The 11850-nt window shown below is 52.7% G+C and overlaps 5 protein-coding genes across 5 annotated transcripts; 3 read left to right on the top strand and 2 right to left on the bottom strand.

Moving 5' to 3' along the window:
- Positions 1-250: 250 nt before the first annotated feature.
- On the top strand, positions 251-1272 carry HO173_005857 (uncharacterized protein; the record flags this gene model as incomplete). The annotated part of the gene is made up of 3 exons (XM_037307769.1): positions 251-343; positions 422-723; positions 867-1272. The coding sequence occupies 3 exons, from the start codon at positions 251-253 to the stop codon at positions 1270-1272; spliced, it is 801 nt and encodes a 266-aa protein (XP_037165578.1).
- A 366-nt stretch (positions 1273-1638) lies between these two features.
- Positions 1639-2967, bottom strand: HO173_005856 (uncharacterized protein; the record flags this gene model as incomplete). Its single annotated transcript, XM_037307768.1, has 1 exon — positions 1639-2967. One exon carries the CDS (start codon positions 2965-2967, stop codon positions 1639-1641), a length of 1329 nt encoding a protein of 442 aa, XP_037165577.1.
- Positions 2968-3862: 895 nt separating this feature from the next.
- HO173_005855 (uncharacterized protein) lies at positions 3863-5435 on the bottom strand (the record flags this gene model as incomplete). The annotated part of the gene is made up of 3 exons (XM_037307767.1): positions 3863-5043; positions 5096-5303; positions 5346-5435. The coding sequence occupies 3 exons, from the start codon at positions 5433-5435 to the stop codon at positions 3863-3865; spliced, it is 1479 nt and encodes a 492-aa protein (XP_037165576.1).
- A 285-nt stretch (positions 5436-5720) lies between these two features.
- On the top strand, positions 5721-8104 carry HO173_005854 (uncharacterized protein; the record flags this gene model as incomplete). The annotated part of the gene is made up of 5 exons (XM_037307766.1): positions 5721-5736; positions 5821-6103; positions 6162-6252; positions 6307-6563; positions 6613-8104. 5 exons carry the CDS (start codon positions 5721-5723, stop codon positions 8102-8104), a joined length of 2139 nt encoding a protein of 712 aa, XP_037165575.1.
- Positions 8105-9149: 1045 nt separating this feature from the next.
- Positions 9150-10925, top strand: HO173_005853 (uncharacterized protein; the record flags this gene model as incomplete). Its single annotated transcript, XM_037307765.1, has 4 exons — positions 9150-9211; positions 9386-9785; positions 9843-10432; positions 10484-10925. The coding sequence occupies 4 exons, from the start codon at positions 9150-9152 to the stop codon at positions 10923-10925; spliced, it is 1494 nt and encodes a 497-aa protein (XP_037165574.1).
- Positions 10926-11850: the final 925 nt, after the last annotated feature.

Here is an 11850-nt window from a genome sequence, read left to right as displayed (position 1 = left end):
CCTTAGCAATTCCAACATCATAACACTGCAAGCAGGCACCAAGCTCTGAAAGTACACATTTGTTGGGTAGCATGATGTTCTTACCAATCCCCCATGTCCGAAGGCCGAGCCGATGACATGATCACAAAGCATGCAACAACTGCGCCTTGATATATAAAAGGTAGTCAGGCAATCGTCTCTCACACATTGAGCGGTTACTGAACCCCCAACTGCCGATCACGCAATACCCTTTCCCTCAACCCTACGGTTCATGCACCCCACCACCCGTCTCTCCTCCATCGTCTCCCACTCCAGCACCATGTCCAGCAAAACCATCGCCATCATCGCCGGCGTCGGCCCAGGCGTAAGTTCCCCCCTGACCTCGTCCCTCCACTCCTCCTTCTCCCCCAAATCGACGCTGATATCGGAAAAACGATCGTAGACCGGCGCAGCCATCGCCCGCAAATTCGCCTCCGCCTACCCCGTCGCTCTCCTCTCCCGCAATCCAGACACCTACATCCCCATCGTCGACGCCATCAACAACTCCGGCGGTAAAGCGATCGGGATCTCGACCGATGTCTCGGACTCGAAGAGCGTCAAAGGCATGGTGGAGAAGGTGAAGCACGAATACGGCAACGACGTCAAGTGCGCGGCGGCAATCTTCAACGCCAGTGGGGCATTTGTTCGAAAGCCCTTCCTGGAGCTGACGGAAGAGGTGTTGGATGCGAGTTATGCCGGGAGCGTGTGAGTTGGATCCACATGCTCTCTCTCTCCCTCTCCCCTACAGCCAACATGGCACACTACACGCAAACGACGCGAAAGATCCCCCATTGCCACATCTTTACGGGTGAAAATTCCAACATCTGACACTCATCTCCCATCCACAGCAAAGGATCCTTCCTCTTCTCCCAAGCGACCCTCCCCCTCCTCCTCGCCGCCACCACCCCCTCCACCACCACATCCACACCCCCCCACCCCCCGACCCTCATCTTCACCGGCGCCACCGCCTCCGTCAAAAGCTCCGCCCTCTTCGCCGCCTTCGCCACCATGAAGTACGCCCTGCGCGCCCTGGCGCAGTCGCTCGCGCGCGAGTTCGGCCCCCAGGGCGTGCACGTCGCGCACGCCGTCATCGACGGCGTGATCAACATCCCCCGGACGCAGGCGTACGGGTTGCCGGCGGAGGCCAAGATCGATCCGCGGGCGATCGCGGACGCGTATTGGCATCTGCATACGCAGCCGAAGACGAGCTTTACGTGGGAGATTGATATCAGGCCGGGTGTGGAGAAGTGGTGAGGGAAGGGGGAAAATGAGATTGTGTATCTGTGGTGGTGGTATTACTATGGCAAGGAGCTTTGCTGGAGGCAGAAGCTTGATTGTGAACAGAAGCTATTGACCCTTTTCGAGATGGCGGAGGACGATGTTGCAGCGGTGAAGAGCCTCCACCTCTTTCCGTCAAATTCAATCGTTTGCCTCACTCAAGGAGCACAACCGGATCCATTGATGATTGCCGTGTCTGCCGTTTCCCGACGAGCCAGACCAAGTTTTGCCAAAATTTGCGCAGTCGATCCGTAATTGTAACACACATTCATACGCACCGGCACCAGCGTCACTTTGAGAGAACAGTCAAGACGTGTTACCTCTACAACGCTGCCTACTGCATCACCACCGTCTCCCTCCACCGCTGTTGAACTCCCCTCCTCTCCGTTCCTTTTCCACGCGCTCATCGAATTCCCTCTGCGCCTCAGTCTTGGCGTAACTTCTTTCTTCGTCAGAGTTCGAAAAGGAAAAACTGTCGCCCGTGGTCGAACCCTCCTGCTGTTCCTGCTGCATGCCGCTTCCTCTCATTCCTCTACCCCTCTCCATGCTCGAACCCGAAGGCTCAGAGGAAGATTGCTGTCTTATACGCTCCCACACGCTGCCTGCACTTCCATCTCCACCGTCCATAGCCCCGCTCCCGCCCGTAGGACTGGCGTCGTCAAAGTCGCTACCAAAATCTTTTGGCTGCCTCTCCACCTTCTCCATTTCAAACGTCGCCGCTCTGTTCCCAGCAGGAGTCTGGCTGGGTGGTGGCATTGCCTTTGCCTCCGCGGATCTCATCTGCCCATCGCTCAGCAATCCACCCATATCCCCCGGTCCACTCAACCGCCCCTGCTCTTCATCTATCCCCATGTCCATCATAGCACCGCCCGTCGGGCTAGCATCATCCACCTCCGCACTTCTTCCCCTCTCCTGGTCCCGATCCCTCGGGAAATTCGGCATCCTTCCTTCCCTCCTGGCATCCGTCTGCTTCACAATCTCCCCTCCCCGCTCCTTCTTCTGCCTCTGATCCCTCAGCACCGCCTCTCTCACCGCCTTGTTAACCTCGTGTAACCTCGGATCCCGCGACTCCCCCACCGCACTCACCGTAGCCGCGTACGAGCTCACGAACAACGGCGCAAGATACGCGCCGATCAGACAGTACGCGAAACCCCTCGAGACATGCAGTATGTTCGCCTTGGCCTGACTGCTCACGCCCTGCAATATCTCCTTGCCGCCCGCCCTCATCTTCTGCCCGTCCCAGAATCCCTTTTGGACTTCCCCCTCCGCCGGCGCATCACTGATCATCTTCCCGTACATCGGCCACCGGAACTGGGCGCGCGTAGCGTACGTCTGGTACACACCTGCCTCAATGCCGATTGTGGGACCGTAGGAGGCGATGGCGAAGCCCTTGGCTGTGTAGTATACCATGGCCGTTTGCTCGGATTGGGTGAGGGGCCGCCGGACGGTGTCTGACATCAGGGCCAACCTCTTGCGTATGCGGGCTGCTTGTGTGGCGGTGGTGTAGCCGGTGAGTGGACCGAGGATTGGGAGGGCGGAGGGGAGAGAGGAGAGGTCGATGTGGGAAGGAAGACCACTGGTGGTGGCGCTGGTGGGGGAAGAGGTGTCGTAGGGGTCTGGGGAGGAGTCCGGGGTGTCGTAGGTGTCGGAGGAGGTCATGTCGAGGGGCATCGTTGTGGTTGGGAAGGCCCGAGTTTGGAGGTAGGGAGACGAATTGGATGGAGCGGGGAAGGTCCTGGTGGGTTGGAAAAGCCAACAGGGCTATGGTCGTAGACTTTACATGCAATGTTACAGAAGCCACAGTGTACAGTACTTCAATTTCATGCTGTAAGGGAGTGAATTTGGTCTCAGTGACGCATTCACTTCGATGCATAACAACTCTAGCGCCACGAGCACAATTCTGGTGTTTATGCAAGCGATCTATACGGTTAATCTTAAAGCGTGCCGTAGCCGGCTAGCCTAGGCCTCGCCGCCCTACCTACACATTACCACCGCCGTAACTTTTGGATACTCCATCCCGTTTAGTGTACATAAATATGCCTCCGTATCCTGGTCGCCTTCACCTGGTCAATGTTTCTATGCTTAGCTATCCGCGAGGAGGCTTTAGGCCTATAGCAATTCCTTAATAGGATCTGCGACGAAGACCTCACTGCTGAAGTATCTGAAGGTTGAGAAGGAATAGGAATATTCCTGATCAAGGAGGATCAATGTGAGATTTCAAGAGTCGAAGAGACAGGCCAAGAGGGGCTGGAATAAGAAGTGAAGGCGATTGCACAAAAGCATTAATGCATGTAAAGTGTACCTGTGAACCATTTCACTAGACATACCCTGAACATGGTATCCATATATGAAGCCAACTATCGAGCGCATCAAAGGACTCGAGACCGGACCGCTCAATACTCCGCCTCCAAGTCCCCATCCGCAAGCGAATTGTCTAGGAGCTCTCCTCCACCATCGAACATAATCCCTTCCCAACCACACAAAGCCTCTCCCCACGGACCTCCTACTATGAATGCCTGCCGGTCGGAAATTGCCCTGAGCACGTTCCGAACATTCTCATATGAAGTCAGTCTATCTTTAAGAAGTGCTTTGGATCCAGAGAATCACAGTTTGCACTTTTAGCAGCTCTTTCGAACATCATTTCGCTCATGACTAACCCCGTTCCTGGCCCATTTTGTATGCCCCATTCATCATGACCTGTCGCCAGCCACAGGCCTTCAATTCCCGTTGGTCCCACCATCGGTCCCACCTCCTCACCTTCTTCGTGAGTTCTGATCTGCGGCTTGTAGCATGCTTGCTTCGTTATTAGCTTACCGTCAAATATCTCTCGCGAGATACTCTTGACAGCGGTCCAAACATCATTGCAACTTTGATCGTCCACAGCCACAGACTCGCTTGTGTCCGGTAAAGGGACGTCATAATCATCAGGCCCGCAAGCATATACAGAGCCGAAATCATGAAGTCGATCACCTGGTCGGGGATAGATTTCGGGGGAGAGTATGTGTTCTAGGCTTCCATTGGGGGGTGCTGTAATGTTCGGGAACAAAACATATGGCGACAAATTCCTCGATGGTTGGATCACCACGCTATGGCCTCTGGGCGTTTCTAAATGCACCCTGGGAAAGAGCCTAGGTGTCCACGGACCAGCAGAAAGCAAGATATCGGTAGCACCCAGAGAGTGGATGGTGCCGTTCTGGCTGTACTGGACTGACGCGATGCTTCTATTGTCCTCGGCGTAGTTGATAGCAGTAGCAGAACCAATGATGATCTTTGCGCCTTTATCTTCTGCTAATTCTGCCAATGTCTTGGTAAACATGTATGGGTTCACTTGACCAGAGTTGCTTGGTGTCCCCAACTCCTTGTAGGACTTGATACTTCCGGGGAGTAACCAGTCCAGCTCCGAAGGAACCTTGGAGGACTGTGCGATGACATCCTTTGTGGCAGAATTGGCTGCCTCAACCTTGCAGCCGACATCCTGCGCTTGAAGTTCGACGTCGGCACAGTAAACACTTCTGTGGCCCCAGATCTTATCACCACCGTGCTTTTTAGCCAATGCCGCATGAGTCTTGAAGCTCAACGGTGCAAGACATTTCGGAGTTGCCCAATCGGCAAGAAGACCGCCAGCCTTTCCGGAAGACCCGCCAGCAATTCTGCTGGCCTCCAGGATGACAATTGAATGGATCTCCGGATTGTAGTGGGCATGCCGCGTGAGAAAGTATGCAGTCGAACAGCCGATGATACCGCCTCCTGCGTGCAATGGTGAGATATAGAGGCATACTGTCAGTAAAGGGTGCTATACCAATAATGACAATATTCTTTGGTTCCGAACTCGGAACTTTCAGCGTCATTTGCTCGTCTGAGGCACGTTCTTGTGCCAACAGAGCAACGTAGCCGGAAACCAGTGTCAAAAACACGGCAAAAATCTGCATTGGAGCACTACAGCTGGCCAAAAGCATCATATGGTCTTTGAAAAGCGCTTGTGCTTTGCGTAGAAGGGTGAATAGAGACTAAAGGATGAGCGAGAGAGAGCCTTGCTAGCGTCGTCTCACTTGTGTCACATAAAGTACCCACATTCGACACATGGGAAGAACAAAGTTCGCGCATTTAGGCAGCAATCTACTGTACTCCCAGCGAACCATTGATTCTCGGTTTGAAATCTACCCACCAATACGTTTAGGTGTTTCAGGTGCCTGGTGGCGCTGGGATAACAAGTGCGTATGCCGCCTAAAGCGGCGTCGACCACCTTGACACGAACTATCCGCGTCTCCCATAATCATTCAAGACTCTGGTAAAATACTGTTTAAACCGCACATCATTCTTCGTCTTTCGACCCTATTTTCCTCCTATCTACATCTATGTCACGATGATCTAAGGACATAGAGACAGCAAGATCTTCCAATTCAACGCAGAGATTGATGCGCATCATGCCTGGTTTTCCTGGTAAGGAACCTTTCTACGACGGACCCCCGTACTCCCATGGTGTATTTACCATATCTCAGAACTTGTGCTGAACAGACCTTCTAGCTGCAGATACCATACGCATACTCGTAGCCACAGACAATCATGTTGGCTACGCCGAGCGAGACGCCATGCGAGGGGACGATAGCTGGAAGAGTTTCCACGAGGTCATGTGCTTAGCGAAAGAGAAAGATGTCGACATGGTGCTTTTGGCCGGGGACCTCTTCCACGACAACAAGCCCTCAAGAAAGGCCATGTTCAACGTCATGCGATCTCTCAGAATGAATTGCTATGGAGAGAAGCCCTGCGAGCTGGAAATGCTCAGCGACAGCAGCGAGGTGTTCGAAGGGTAGGCCAACATTAGACAGCAGTCGTTGGAGCCGGCCAGTAGTTGACAAGCGTTGTAGGGCATTCAACCATGTCAATTACGAAGACCCAGACATAAATGTTGCCATCCCAGTCTTTTCCATACATGGCAATCATGATGACCCATCAGGCGTATGTTGCAATGAATCAATAGAAGCTGAGATTAAGTTGGCTTACATTTGCTAGGATGGCCGTTTTGCAGCCCTCGATTTGCTCCAAGCAGCCGGTTTACTCAATTACTACGGACGGACTCCCGAAGCAGACAACCTTCAAATCAAGCCTGTACTTCTACAAAAGGGAAACACAAAGCTCGCTTTGTACGGCTTGAGCAATGTGAGGGATGAGCGGCTTCATCGGACTTTCGAAGATGGAAAGGTCACGTTCTTCCAGCCAGGTACACAGAAACAGGACTGGTTCAATCTCATGAGTGTTCATCAAAACCAGTAGGTCTTACCCATCGTAGAAAAGAGCCCATGCTTAAATAAACAATAGCCATCAGCACACTCCGAAGGGGTTTCTTCCAGAGCATTTCCTCCCTGAATTTTTGGACATGGTCATATGGGGTCACGAACACGAGTGTCTCATCGATCCCAGGTACGTCCCCGAGATGAACTTCCATGTCATGCAGCCGGGATCCTCAATCGCCACATCACTCATGCCAGGTGAAGCGGTACCAAAACACGTTGCTGTACTAAGCGTCACGGGTCGAGATTTTACGGTGGAAACTATCCGACTGAAGACGGTCAGACCTTTCGTGATGAAAGAGATCGTTTTATCTGAAGAGAAGGAAGCAATGAGACTTGTGAAAAAGGCCAACAATCGGACTGAGCTGACTGGTTTCCTCACGCGCATTATTGATGACATGATCAAGCAAGCCTACGAAGAATGGAAGGCCGCTCAGGGAAACGAGGGAGAAGAAGATGACGAGGATCCGCCGTTGCCGCTAATCAGACTGCGGGTGGAGTATACTGCACCCGAAGGGGGTAATTTCGATTGCGAGAACCCACAGCGCTTTTCGAACCGCTTTACTGACAAGGTTGCCAACATCAAGGACGTGGTCCAGTTCTATCGAAAGAAGACAGGTGGCACTAAGAGGGCACAGAACGGCGCAGAGATGCCCGAAGAGTCTATGCTTGCATCACTCGCTATCGACTCGGTGAAGGTGGAAAGGCTGGTGCGGGAGTTCCTCGCCGCGCAGTCCCTCACAATACTGCCCCAAAATTCCTTCGGTGACGCGGTCAGCCAATTCATCGACAAGGATGACAAGCACGCGATGGAGCTGTTTGTCACGGAGAACTTATCGAAGCAAGTTGAACAGTTGATGCAGATGGACAAGTTGGACGAAGACAACATTCGCGACGCAATGGAGGAGGGCAAATCTCATCTTGAGGAGCTCTTTGCCTCTGGCCATCGATCCATCCGAAAGAAGACAAAGCGGAAGCCTCGTCCAGATGGATGGGACTCGGACCTCAATGGTGCCTGGGATGATCAACCAGCTGCGGTTGCCCGGTCAGATCTTGAGGATGAGGATGAAGACGAATCAGATGAACCAGCGGCCAAATCAACCGCGAAAGGTCGAGGGAAAGCAGCGCCGAAAAAGGCTGCTGCCCCCGCTAAGAAAACTGCTCCGGCGAAGAATTCAAGGAGCAAGAAGAAAGTCGTCGAGTCAGAAGAGGAGGAAGAGGAAGACGTGGTCATGATTGATTCCGATGAAGACGAGAGCCAAATCTTTGTGAAGCCGGAGCCACCTACGCGAGGGACAAAGAAAGCAGCACCAACGAAAACAGCCGCATCTAAGCGTGCACCTGCTCGGGCGGCTGCACCCACGGCGGGCAAGCAATCGCAGCTGAACTTTTCCCAGCCTACGACTCAGCCTAGGGGCGCGACGAAGAAGGTACAGGAGGTCAGCGATGATGATATCTCTGACGACGACGATGCCTTTGAGCCCGCACCTTCGGCACGATCTTCGAGAAATCGACGTTGAGGGAGATGGTGTTCTGTTGAAGCGAAGTCAGAGCTTGAGCTCCCACGAGAAACGTCCGAATAGCTCGCATAGCGTGTACAGCATGGCGTTCAATCGAGGGATTAGCGAGCATTTGCCACATTAGATACCCATCCTACATAAGACTAATGTTTAAAAGGGTTACTCCCGGATAGCTTCCAATGTGAGTTGAATGCAGCAATATTTTTTAACTGTATCCGGTGCTTTGAGTCGAGATGGATGGGCCAGACTGGCAAGAGTGTCTCGAGATCGTCTGGATTCTTCAAGCCATCCGTTCCGTTCAGCCCATCTTTTGACCCTGCAAGTTAAGTACCTTAATGATAGGTTCCGCCTTAGTGAGATCTGGGGCCGTGTCCAAGTGTCCATTTGTGCGAAGGAGGATCTAGTGTTGCACTTCATTGCCTCTTTCATCCTGTTTATGTTTATCAATGACCTGCATACTATATGAGTCGGTATCAGGGAGATTGAAGTAGGCTGCGCATGCAGCAGAAGCCTTGAACGACAATCCATCCACATTCGCCCAACCTGGGCCTCGTTTGTGGGGGGGGGGAAAGGGTCAATTGACTCAGGAGAATTACTGAAAGGAGGCAGGTTGGGGTAAATGGAAGGATCTAGATTGTTAGAGACCTGCATTGGTGGGACGGCTTACATGCAATTCGCGGACGAAGGTGCATCCGATGCCAAAGTGGGAAGGTTGTCGGGTGAGGGGTAGACCCCCTCTTCGTGAATCCTTTCCTCTCTGATTGAATACTGAACACTGAGTTTGAAGGTCATGGTGGAGAATGACGTTATACTTCTTCATCTAGTGTAGCCTGAGACAGCATGTGTGGGGTTAAACGTCCTGTTCATTTTAACTTTTTGGACAAGACAGCAACGGCATTCCTCTATTCCTCTGTATATATTAGAAATCTGCATATCCTCTTCCCACGCCCCGTTTCTCTTTAACGCTTTACAATCTTTTGCATTGTACTACTCATCCACACCTTTTTACTACAGCAAACCGAGAACAAGTAAACCGCTCTTCAACATGTCTCTTTCAGTAACTCTAGAAACGCCTGCAGCGGGCAAATACGAGCAACCCACAGGACTGTGAGTCTCTCGCTCATTTTCAATTTCTTCATCAGTTTCCGCATTTCAAAGCATTGCACTGTTGGCGATGGCGACTCCTGCCCGTCATCGGCTGTACCCCGCATTTTATCCGACGATATCTCGCCGCCCCCCCACCAAACGTTCTAGACCGCAGGCTGACCCCGGTGCTTGCAGCTTCATCAACAACGAGTTCGTCAAGGGCCAGGATGGCAAGACGTTCGAGACCATCAATCCTTCTACCGAGAAACCCATCTGCGAAGTTCACGAAGCCACAGAAAAAGATGTCGACCACGCCGTCTCCGTTGCCCGCAAGACCTTCGAGACGTCCTGGAGGCTTGTCACCGCAGAGCAGCGAGGAAGATATCTCGTGAAGCTCGCAGATCTGTTCGAAGAGAACCTCGACCTCCTCGCATCCATCGAATCGCTAGACAATGGCAAAGCGCTCAGCATGGCCAAGGTCGATATCGGGATGTGCGCCGGATGCCTCAGATATTACGGCGGCTGGGCAGATAAGATCCACGGCAAAGTCATTGAGACGAACCCTGAGACTTTCAACTATACCAAGCAGGAACCTGTTCGTTCATCCTACCATTTCATTGCAAGATTCCGTGACTGACAGAAGTCTGTCTAGATCGGTGTCTGTGCGCAAATCATCCCATGGAACTTCCCCCTCCTTATGTGGTCCTGGAAGATTGGCCCTGCCATCGCCTGCGGTAACGTCGTCATTCTCAAGTCCGCCGAACAAACCCCGCTCGGCGCTCTCTATGCCGCCAAGCTCGTCAAGGAAGCTGGTTTCCCACCTGGTGTGATCAACATCCTCTCCGGCTTCGGCAAGGTCGCAGGTGCTGCCCTCTCAGCGCACATGGACGTTGACAAGATCGCTTTCACCGGGTCTACCGTTGTTGGCCGACAAATCATGAAAGCGGCTGCTGGCTCGAATTTGAAGAAGGTTACTTTGGAGCTTGGTGGCAAGAGCCCAAACATCGTGTTCAACGATGCCGATATCGAAAACGCTATTTCGTGGGTCAACTTCGGTATTTTCTTTAACCACGGCCAGTGCTGCTGTGCTGGATCCAGGATATACGTTCAAGAGGGTGTCTACGACAAGTTCGTCGAGTCTTTCAAGGCCAGGGCAAAGAAGAACGTTGTTGGTGACCCCTTCGGTGCGGACACGTTCCAGGGTCCTCAGGTTTCCCAGCTGCAATATGATCGTATCATGGGGTGAGTCTTATCTACGCCCTGCTTGCATCATGTGTACTTATGCGAACGTAGATACATTGATGCCGGTAAGAAAGAGGGGGCCAAAGTCGAAACCGGCGGCGAGCGCCATGGCAAAGAGGGCTACTTCATCCAACCAACCATCTTCTCCGGCGTCTCTGAAGACATGAAGATAATGCAAGAAGAGATCTTTGGTCCCGTCTGCTCAATCGCCAAGTTCAAGACCGAAGACGATGCCATCCGTCTCGGCAACGCCACAACCTACGGTCTCGCCTCCGCCGTCCACACATCCAACCTCAACACCGCGATCAGAGTCAGCAATGCCTTGAGAGCCGGAACCGTCTGGGTGAACCAGTACAACATGCTACATCACACCCTACCATTCGGTGGCTACAAGGAGAGTGGGATTGGCCGAGAGCTGGGTGAGGCCGCCTTGGCGAATTATAGCCAGACGAAGACGGTGTCGATTCGTCTTGGTGATGCTCTTTTCGGTTAAGCGATCAAGCGAGGGATGGACAATGAACGAATTGCGATGGGTCTAGTATGATATTGGTGGCTTATGTACAGATGTAGCTCGCACTTGAACTCGCCGATTAGCAATGACCATTAGCACTTGTCATTCGGCATATCGCGATACTGCAAAATCTTGTGCATCCAGCTTCCATAACTAACATCCTAACATCATTGACAGACCTTAATTCGAAAGCGAGCGCTGAACGGAACACCATATAGCCGAAAAGTCCAAAACCAACCAATGACCATACGGAAGCAGCAGAAGCTGTCCTCGAAGCCGCCAAAAATGCACCCAACAAGGATCGCAGGACTTGCGTACCAGAGATTCCGACACACACCCTCAGCCATGAGCGAGCGTACATGAAACAGTAATTACACACAGCACCAGAGCTAATGCTGGAAACAGCAAGGGACCATGTATACAGGTCGGAAACAAGGGGCAGCACGCCCATCAGGTACATCCGCTCCCCCATTGGCAAACGGAGCCGGGATAGCCCATGGATACCTGTTCGGCGCGACGTCCATCGGTCATGGGAACGAGGGAACGAGGAGTTGACGAGGAGAAGAGGACCGTTTCCGAAGAGGAGGCTTGAGGACGCGGAAGAGAGAGACGTCGCGGCGGGAATGGCCTGCGAGTGACCGGTGGCGGGCTTCAAAAGGAATCAATACTGTAAACCTGAGCACACGGGGTAGATCGTGGAGGGGAACCGGTTGGGGAGGGGGGGGATCTGTTGCTGCGGATGATGGTAGTGGAGGCGAGGGAGGCGTGAATGAATGAAACAGGTGCTGTGGAAAAGGAGCAGCTTGAAGAAGCGACAATATATAATCACTCCACCAAGCCGCTATATCAAACCGCTACACCAGACCGCTACACCCAAAGATTTGCACACCAAACCGCTATACCAAAC

Source organism: Letharia columbiana (genome assembly GCF_014066305.1).
Source record: "Letharia columbiana isolate WasteWater2 chromosome Unknown Sc0000016_s0, whole genome shotgun sequence".
NCBI lineage: Eukaryota > Fungi > Ascomycota > Lecanoromycetes > Lecanorales > Parmeliaceae > Letharia > Letharia columbiana.
This window is presented reverse-complemented; position numbering and strand designations above follow the sequence as displayed.